The sequence below is a fragment of the Buceros rhinoceros genome, unplaced genomic scaffold (genome assembly GCF_000710305.1).
Source record: "Buceros rhinoceros silvestris isolate BGI_N320 unplaced genomic scaffold, ASM71030v1 scaffold14590, whole genome shotgun sequence".
Lineage (NCBI taxonomy): Eukaryota > Metazoa > Chordata > Aves > Bucerotiformes > Bucerotidae > Buceros > Buceros rhinoceros.
Genome location: NW_010387995.1, coordinates 10,367 through 20,709, shown reverse-complemented (window position 1 = coordinate 20,709; position 10,343 = coordinate 10,367). Strand labels below are relative to the sequence as shown.

The 10,343-nt window shown below is 41.9% G+C and overlaps 1 protein-coding gene across 1 annotated transcript; it reads right to left on the bottom strand.

The window, feature by feature from the left end:
• Positions 1-2,336: 2,336 nt before the first annotated feature.
• On the bottom strand, positions 2,337-5,787 carry LOC104499876 (transmembrane and coiled-coil domains protein 1-like; the record flags this gene model as incomplete). Its single annotated transcript, XM_010143478.1, has 2 exons — positions 5,733-5,787; positions 2,337-3,045 (listed from the first exon to the last, which is right to left on the bottom strand). A coding segment is annotated over exon 2 (543 nt), but the record flags the coding sequence as incomplete, so codon positions are not given.
• Positions 5,788-10,343: the final 4,556 nt, after the last annotated feature.

The following is a 10,343-nucleotide window of genomic DNA, read 5'->3' as shown; positions in this document are numbered from 1 at the left end:
CCACCTCCCATACAGCTGCCAGCTCACGTGGCAGAGGAGCTACCATTCACAGAAAACGCTTCTCAATGCCCCATGCTCCTCAACAGCAAGAACAGCTACAGTGGCTGCTTCTCAATAATCGAAGGCCATTGTCTACCAAAACTGACTCCTAAATTTGTTCTCCCACAGAGCAGATGATGTAGCAGAATGCAGTTCTCATTTTTTCAGTCACTCCTGTCAAGTGATCCAACTCGTCAAGGCCAGTAGTTTCCAAATGTTGATTGCACACCCCATTTTTGAGCATGGACTGACAATTCATGTATGTTTATTTATAAACTAGATTGAACTATAAAACATACACAAAAATAGAAATTAAAAAGGAAAGGAGAGATAAACATTACTTTAAAAATTATTTTACTTATTTATGGTACAAAAAATTCTTCCCACATTCCAATGGATTGTCTTGCGCACAACCCCACTGTGGAGATCAGTGATGTAAGCTGGTAACGTTTCATTAGACCAGCTGACACAGTCAGGAGACAGGACACCTCACTCCAGGTCTTTTTCCGTATTGTCCACCTGATGTGCTTAGGCCTGTTCAGTCTCCCGGCTCAGACACAAAGTAAAGCAACTACACTTTTAAACAAACGAACCAGAGCTTGCTTCATAAGCTTAAGTTGCTGGATTTAGGTACAAACTCAGAAAACTATCCACTCTCCCCAGATTTCTCCTGAAACAAAGACTGAGTTCCCTCACAATGAAAAGAGCCAGTAAGCAAAAAAGCTGAAGCTATTAAGAGGCCACTTCTTGAGGCCTCTTACTGGCTCAGTTGCAAAGTTAACTCATAGGAGAGCGTATGCTTTTCCTAACTACTTTATTACTATTTCTATTAACTGTTGGCAAGAAACACAAACCTCAGATACAGCTCCAGGCAGACTCCTTCGGCATTTCTCTCAAGAGAAAACTTTACTCACTGCCTTAGAACGATTTTGTAATTTGTTAATGCTTTGTAATTATCACCTATAAATGCAAGATATGCTAATTTCCTGATGACTATCAGAGAAATACATTGAAACAATACATATTATACCACCAAATTCTCTGAAATTATTTTCATTTGGACTGTTTCAAAGTAGACTTCAAGGGAGGAAAACAACGTACAGCAAGGGAACAATCTCGCTGCAGAGGCAAGGTGAGGCAACCTCCAGATGACTGAGGAGATCTTATTCAGCCCCAATCCATCATCATCTAGCCAACATCAAGGAAACTGTAGCATATGGGAACAAATATTCATAACGAAAATTCTACATAAGCCTCAGGACTGTGCTATCTCAACAGTCTCAAACACTAGCAGGATTGTTTCTCTTGGTTCAAGAGACACGGTCAGATCCTCTTTAGGAGCATACAAACTAGAAATCAGTTTCACAGCGTTTCCAATCTTTATCAAAGGGTTTGTCCTCCAATGAACAAGCCTGTGAAGAATTTTAGGAAAAACACAGGTTATAGCTAAAGTTAAATCAGAAACTCCTTGTTTTTCAAATCCAATGAACAAGCCTGTGAAGAATTTTAGGAAAAACACAGGTTATAGCTAAAGTTAAATCAGAAACTCCTTGTTTTTCAAAACAAGGAATGCTTCAACTGAATTGATCTGGAAAAGAAGAGAGATGGTAAGGCAAACCCTACTTCTTGAGATCGTCAGCAAGCCGACACGCATAGCTTTGCGAGACCTGTCACAGAACAGTCATCTGTCATCGCAGTGAACGCTTTCTCCACCCAGGCGAGGCAAACTAGGAGAGACAGCAGCGATCCCACGTCAGCACACAGCCAGGCTGATCTACATCAGACTCAGTCAACTTGGCACTGCAGGCTGCAACCAGTGCTCCCAGAGCCTCTCAGCAGCACAAAAGATCGGCAGCACCATTCGCTCACGCTGGAATTCCTCACTTTTATAAAAAACCACAGTAAAACAGGAGGGGAAGGAAGAAAAGCCAGCTATGTGAACACAAGTGTTTGTTGCAGGAACTAGGTAACAGCTAGTTGCTGAGGATGACTACTCTGGCTGCTGCTCTTCCCATCACTCCTTGTTTGACTGCGGTGTGCCATCCAGCCAACCTACCGTGTTTCAAAAGCCGCTCTCATTTCACTGATCAAACACATGTAAAATAAGCCACCTGCCATGTGAGAAAATGACTAACGCTTGCATCTTCTAAGCTCTTTGCTTCACCACTGAAGCAGCTTTTGAACACAGTAGCATTAGCGTTTGCTGAAAGAAACTTGCTTTTAAAAACAAGATTCAAAAGGCTTAAGAAAACATACAAGGAGTTGATAAAGACCAAAGGTAAATCTGAGTAACTTACTGCTGCTGTGGCCTCCTCTCCACCTACATAGACAGAAGAAGCAATCTCCATCACGGACAAGTTTGTGGGAGCATCTGTAGTCGATGATGATCTGGGCCGACCTGACTGAACATCTTGGGCAGACCTCCTGTTGATCTGCGGGCTTCCTTTCGGGGCGTCTGCCTTGCCCCGCCTGCTGTGCAGGCTCGTCCCTCTCTTCATTTTAGGTGGCACTCTGATCTGCTGAAGCACCCGGTTCAGAGCTGTAGGGTGGGTGGAGACACCATCAATTTCAGCACAGACGCTTTGGTTTTCCAAATCCATGTCAGGCTCCAGATCAGCCTGAGCTTGCTGAACATCATGTGGAGAAACGGACGACCTCCTGCGCTGATGCTGGAAAAGGTGCTTCAAGCCTTGACCAATCACATTAATGTTCTCCAAAGCATTATGGGTTATTTTGGATAATTTTTGCTCTGATTCATGTTGCTTTTTGGTCTCTTGATCTTGGGATTTGCCTCCAGGATCAGGGTCATCACACAACTGTTCAGTGCCAGAGGGCTCCATTGATGACACCCAACAGGTTTATCTCACTATGCATACATAAGTATGTCCCCTGTCTTTAAAAGGCTTGTGTTTGTTTTAAAAATGCCAAGATTGTCAGCCAATTAGGTGTGCAATTGCTTCAAGAGTGACTACACATGCAGCTGTGCCACGGTGATCTCATGCTTATCTAATGTTAAACAAAAGAGTCATTATTATACATCCATGCAGAAAGTAGTGGGTTAAAAAATCCAATGTGCGAAACATGCCATTAACAAAACAAAACGTATCAGTTGACCAAGCATCCCTCCATGTGGTATTAGTTGCATCTCGGCTGTATGCAGAAGCCAAAGGTGGTATGAGGCAAGTCACTCATCGCCTGGGGGAAGAAGCCCAGCACAAAGGGTACAGGAAAGCAAGGCAGGTAAAAAGGCTGTTCAAAAGGGGGAGAAGCAAGGAGAAAACAGTGGGGTTTTCTTTGTTAAGAACAAGCCCATAACAATATCTTACAGAACACAAGGTTATACTTCTGAAGAGCATGTTAGTCTCTTTGGCAGAATTAATTTTGTTCCTTGACAAACATCTGGTATTTTGTGCTTCAAACGTCCTGTCTGCTCTGCCTACCTGATTTTCCTGTGGAATGCCTAACTTCACAGTATTTAATATATGCAAGAAAACAGAACACTTCCAAATCAGTTACACATTTCCAAACAGTAAGAAATGGCTTACTACTGCCAACATCTGCTGATGGCACTGAAAACTAGATGTGATAATCTGTCTTCGAGCAAGAATGGGCAAGTGAAACAATTTCAATTGGCTTCGTCTTGTCCACAGTTCTCAGAGAAAACAAAAATGCCTTTTAAAAGCAGCTTAAGCAACCAATCTGAAAGGAAGCAGCACCATGTACGTGTAGCTCAGTCTCCAGCAGAGAGAAACACACAGCTTTTCTCCATGAGAGCTCAACCTTACCCATCAGCTGGGCTCAGGCAGGAGCTGGTTACACGACATTGAGGCTGAGCCTTTATATAGCAACACGCTATAGAGAAGTACAGCACAGGAATGAGGAAGGAAGGAAGGAAGGAAAGAGGAACACAGTGTCCGAAAGGGTTTCACATCAGCACCATGAGATCACATGCTCAGAAGCTGATCATTGTTTTCTTGCAGGAGAAAGCTTTGATTGGGCTTCTATAAATACAGAAAACAAATCACAGAGATCTACCTCAATCTTGGCAGAAAGCAGCCTGTGCTTTTTAAAAAAACAAAACATTTCATTTTAAATGCAACATCTGTTTGGGATTTGAGAGCATTCATTTTTATCTTGAAACAGCTGCGGAAACATAACGCATTGAGGTTACAATGACAGCGCTCTCAGTTTTGTGCGTCTGAAGCCTGACACAATGGGTTAAACAGATATTCCAAAATGCTTTCCAAACCGGCATCCAAAAATATCAGAAGAGCTGCCTCACACTCTTTTTTTCAAATGTCATTGCTATCAGCTAGAGGCAAGATGAAATTCAGTACTTACGGAAAGCCAAACATTGGAATCATACAGGATTTTATCTCAGTACTTTGAACACATTATAAGCATTGAGTCTAAATATATTGGCCAGTTTAATCAATAACACATTAAATGCAAAGTAATAAATTACATCCCAGAAAAATATATGTACCCATATTCATCAGAAATTGTGTGGAGAATAAAAAAAAATGTGCAACCAGCCTTTTATTTTTACATACTTAATACTTTGTTAAAGGACTTCAAGTGCCTTTATGACTAGTACTGTGCTTTGGCTCTTGAGCTCACTCTTTCATAGTATTCCTTTTTTCTCAAGTAACAGGTTTTCCAGAAAGTTGAATTGCAGGTCTCCACTCAGTTTAAATTTGAGGGGAAAAAAAGGCAAAACTAGATTTTCTTTTTCATCCACAGACCAAATGGTTCAGTGAACAAACCTCACCAGCTAAAAAGCAAGTATAACCAAAATTATTTGGTGTATAAAATACAAACCTGACAGATGACCCGTAACTGCCTTTTTCATTTTCGCTAATTCCCTCAGTATTCATTTTTTCGGTCAGGACTCACTGAAGAACAGCAGTTCATATCAATGATGCCCCATATACTCTCTAACCAGTATCTTTTTGATCTCCTGCATGCTTTCTATCCAGCATGTTCTTAAAGATCACCGCTTCAGCCTAACTGGAGTTCCATGCATCATCTTCTGGAAACCATTTACCTGCTCAATTGACAGATCAGCCTGACACAGATGGGAGAGTTCACCAGTAAGGCACTGCTACCCCTGGGTAGTCTGTGACCAGTTTCTGAAGTTACAGACTCTTATCTTTAAGAGGGTCCTACAGGGAGCTTTGCGGTCATCTGCCTGTTCATATTTCCATATGAGGTGGCTGTTGTGAGCCTGAAAAGAGCTTTTCAGATTGTGTATCTGGTATGAAGATCCTTAAAGCTACTTATTTGTTCTAATATCTACTTTTGGGGAAAACACTACTCAAACGTGAAGAACTGTGAATCAGCAGAATTAATTAGCACACTTATTTGTGTTAGGATTCAGATTTTGTGCTTGTTTTCTTTCCATTTAACACCTTTATATCCTGTTTGAAGAAGGAAATGGAGTACTTCATAGCATGAAGTTCAAAACCATACATTTCTTATTCATACAAGAATACAAAACATCAGAGACAAAATTTGCAATTTCATACACAATCGCACCAAGCATTGTTTTAACATGATTGCATCCCAGAACATGCTCACATAGTCCTTCGTCTGTGCAACTATTTCACACCAGCACTGGGAAACAAAACAGCTCAAAAGGAGAAACCAGCAAAAACAATTTTAGATAACCAAATATTTAAACCAGTACTTGCCTCCATCACTTGCCCTTTAGCATGGCTGACACAGCAGTATCTCCACTGAACAAAACTGCAAAAGAAAATGGGTATGAGATGCAGTTCTTGGAAATGGGAGGAAAGATGTACACAAAAAACACAGTGAGCAGGGTGCCAGCTTCTAATTTTTTCCCCCCCATTTAAATGCAAATGCTTCTGGAAGCTGGGCTATTTTAAACTCTTTCAAATAACCAAAGGGATACAAACAACTGAGTTAATCAAGAAGTTCCTGTGAAGGAGTGTTTCCCTGAGGGTTTATGGCCACCAGTATGCGCTCAGAGCACAGGTAGTTTTCAGGGCTCTGACCTGCAAGGTCGGACTGGTTTTATTTTCTCCTCGTATTCAGCCATTTGAATGCTCTGGGCACAGGTCAAGCAGTTTGCCCTTGTTTATCTGGAGTTCACCCAACAGGAGGTGGGGATTGCGAGCGCCTTTCAGTTCAATTCACAGGGAAGCCTCTGTCATCTTGGCCAAACTGCTACTGGGCACAAGCGCAACCTCTGCCAGGAGGCCACCACCACCACCCTGTCCCCTACAGCCACAACCCCTGCACAGCTGCTTCCTCGACGGCAAAGCACCTACACACTGACCCAGTCTGTGCGGGGACACGGTAACGGGTCCAGACACAGCCTTCACACGGCATGAGCGTGAAGAACTCCGAGGTTTGAGCCCAGCCTAGTCAAAGCACACCACGCCTCAGGACACCATCCTGGCTTTGGTCTCCTCTCCTAAAGGAGGGGACAGAGTACTTCTAGAGCATTTTGATGATCTGTTTAATGCTTCTCCAACAAGCCCAAGGCAAGACCAGACACTTGCTAGAAAAACACAACAGCGGATGACAAGACAACAGCTGAGAGCAGATACAATGACCACATTTCTCTAGCCAGACTCACATACTATTCTGAAGCACAGCTAAGGCAACTGATTACTCAACTAGTTCTTGAGAACAGGGACACAAGATTCAGAACACATCAGTGCTCAGAAGAATACTACAAGCCTCTGCACAGCTGGGGCATTTTGACTATTTTATTACATGCCAAGAGAGCAGAGATAAAGAAAATCTTAGAACCACTGAATGGGATGCTAGAGTATGAAGAAAGTGACGACAGCAAATACGAAGATCTTAGAAAAAATGAACACATTTTTGAAAGAGATCTTGATATAGAATAAATTACATTTCTACAGTAGTATGAGAGAATAACTAGACACAGTGTGTGACGTATAGTTAATTCGAGGTGCCGCTAACATAACTTCATATCCATTCTACTTGTCTTTTTCTTTGTTTTTAGTTTTAATGTAATTTTATATTTATAAGAATGGTAAGAGCTTCTGCCAGTGAGGTCTTCAGGACCCTGCAAGTCACAGATGCTTTTGACTCAAATTAATTCCCAGCCTTGATACTGCAGAGTCTGCTTTCCAGAGCTCCCAGATGGGCTTTGAGATGAAGCATCATGAAAACCACTCGTCTTTTCTCCCTTGTGAATCACAGCCTTCACTGACATACAAACCAAATCTCCCATTCTCTGTCAGAAGCTCCAGGGGTTTTTTTCCCTGAGCTTTGAAAAGCTGCTGCATTGGGTTAATCAAAATTCCTTCACTTTCATGTAGAATAGACAGGACCTTAGCTTTTCTCTTTCTTTTTCCTATATAATGGCTTTATTGCAGAGCCATTGACTTAGCACAAATGCTACTCGTACGTATTAAGAGAGAACTTGGAGGGACAGAAATAAATCAAGTATGGCTGGCACTGTTTTGCTCCAGCTAGACAGCTAGCTCATTTGTAGAAAGAAAAGGTTTCTTCCCATTCTTTCACTTTTCTTCAAATACTTTGTAACATGAAAATTTAAAATAATTGTCAAGTATCTAAAATCAACATCAGAAGTCTGAAAAGACTTTGGCCCATTAGATTTTAGTTAAACTTTATGCATCAGTTTTTATGAATTCCCTTCAAAACCACAGTTATTTGTAAATAAAATGAACTCTGAAGTTACCACTGCAGCCCAGCTCAGAGCTGACTTAGCTGCAGCTTGAGTACTTCTTACAAACAGGACAGAACTGCAGAACCAGGGAACAAAAATTATTTTAACAAAAAAAGAACAATTCCATATTTTTGTAGAATATTTCAAATACCTACTATTTATGCTGTATTTGAGATTCTCAAACCCTTAATGTTGAAGTGCAACTACCTAAGGCACCCTCACATTGGTTTTACTCCATAAACAGGTCAGTCTCATAGCCCATCACAGAGTCACAGTCCACAGCTAGTGGGGATCTTAGGAGGTGCTTCTCATTCTTCCTATTTGGCAGAAGAAAAGCATTTTTCAGTTGCTTCAGGGTAAGGATTATTTATATTAAGAAACAGTCCATCTGAGAAATCTTCAGAAATTCATCCCATAATGGATTCTGTATCAACACAAACAGTTTGCCTTGATAGCAAGAAAGACCAGAGGGGCAACAGTCACATACTGGAGCACCATTTATTACGGCAACTGGGAACTCCAACAAATTATTTATATCCACAGGAGGATTAAGATATTTTAAAAGCATCCTTATTCAGCAGCAACAAGCAGCAGAGCAAGTAAGAGAGAAAGTTCTGGGTGCTCACAGCTAATCCTGTTCAGAAAGAGCAAGTCCTGAGAAACCAGAATGGATGTAGAATTCAAGTGGGGTGCAGTTTGGAAAACATTCAAAGAGGAAGACAACAGTAATAAAGCAAATAATTTGATCAAAAAAACCCAACTGGATAGTGACATGACTACCCAATACCTGGAGAAAGAGGTATATTTAGCTATACTAACATAACACAACAGTTTTTAAAGAGTCAGAGTGAAGAACTGGAGCAAGAATGGAAGAAAAAGATGTACTAGAAATAATTGAATGCAAAGAACATAAGTAAGATAGTGGAATACAGGGGAAAAAAAGACCAGAAAACAACACTATTTTTAATGGAAAGGATATCTGTAATTTGAGACATAATTGGTCATTGTCTTCTTTTTCCTCCTCCTCCAAAATTCACCCAAGAAACGATTTCCTGGAATTCTAGTGAAGTCCAAAAGAAACCAGGGACAGAAGACATATAAAGATACAGATGAAGCCCCCCACCTGGCCACAACCCTGACACTGACGGTACTCTGCAAGAACAGAAATGGAGTAAGAGCACATTGAAAGACAAACCCAGAAAGACTCAGCATATTAAACAGTGCAGCTGGGAGATGAGAGGGTAAAACAGCTCCAGGGATGGTAAAGCAAGCCAAACTTCTGCCGAGGTTCTGCATCTAAGGTTCTAGAGAAGCGGAATTGTCCAAAGCCAGCTACTTTTGATGAAGCAGTGCGGAGCAGCAGGTGGCACACCCCAAGGAATTCTCTGAATTAACCCACAGTGCTCTGGACAAGCAGCCCATGCCATTCAATACCGCGAGAAAGGCTGCACCAGGCAGGGAGAAACTGCCACTTCAGTAGGAATGAGGGACACGGGGCAAAGCAAGAGGCCTTCAAGCCTATTTCTAAAGCCAACTGTACAGTGTTACAATGCAAAATCAACGTAGTAGGATAACAACAGGTTCTATTGATTTCTGCCTAATGATCTCCCTAAACCATCCAACCTCTTCCCAACATTACCTAGAGGTCAAGAAGTAGTCAGCTGAATGATGCCTCCGCTGCTGCTCTCCCTCTTCATACCATGGAGCCAGCAGGATGCATTTTGGTGGCTGAGACACCAGACATCCTGGGCTAAACCAGCTTCACCAGGCTTGTTGAAAGATCTCGAGAAAATCAGCCTCATGTTTTCCTATACGCAAAATATGAACAACCCAGCTAGCTGCAGAAGGGCAGAAACACAGAGGGCACTACCAGCTTATAACAGAGCCGAACACTTGGATTCCTCTGAAGGCAATGCATACAGAGATCGGCTAAGAATAATTCAGAACGCCAAGCTGCTGAATTTTAGCGATTCTTTTGGTAAAAGGATTGAGTCAACTGACACACGCGCTATAAATCAGTTCTTCATTTAGTAGTCCCACAAGTTACACAGTAAACCACAGGTCACCTATACGAATGCCAAAGAACACAAAAATTTGCTCCAGCACACTGCTGCTAAAGTGAGAAGGCTGGCAGTGTGTTTATGTATGAACTACATGCTCATCATCAAGGAGCAATTTACGATTTTCAAGGTATTTCAGAATTGCACTATGTCTGAGCCCATACAAAACATGAGACATACAATCTCTCCCCTGGAATTCTCACAAGCCTGAAACAGATCTACACAGTCCATCCACCCGTTCGTTAGGTGAGTATGCTGCAAGGAGAAGGGGGTGGGAGCAAATCACTGAGGTCACTCAAGGCATTAAGAATTGTTTCTCTGGAGTAGAACTGAGAAGGGAGGAAGAGTCAACCTTCTCCCACCCCTTCCTCAACACGTTAACAATGGTCATTTTGAAGGGCCCATCAGCAAAAGCAGCTTTGGCTGCATGCAGAAATGGTTCACACGCTCATACTGTGCAAGGGCAGTTTGTTCACAGACATACCAGAACGCAATTTTTCAACACCAGCCGCTTCTCAGATCTGCATCCTGCTGCAACAGCTCCTTCCTGT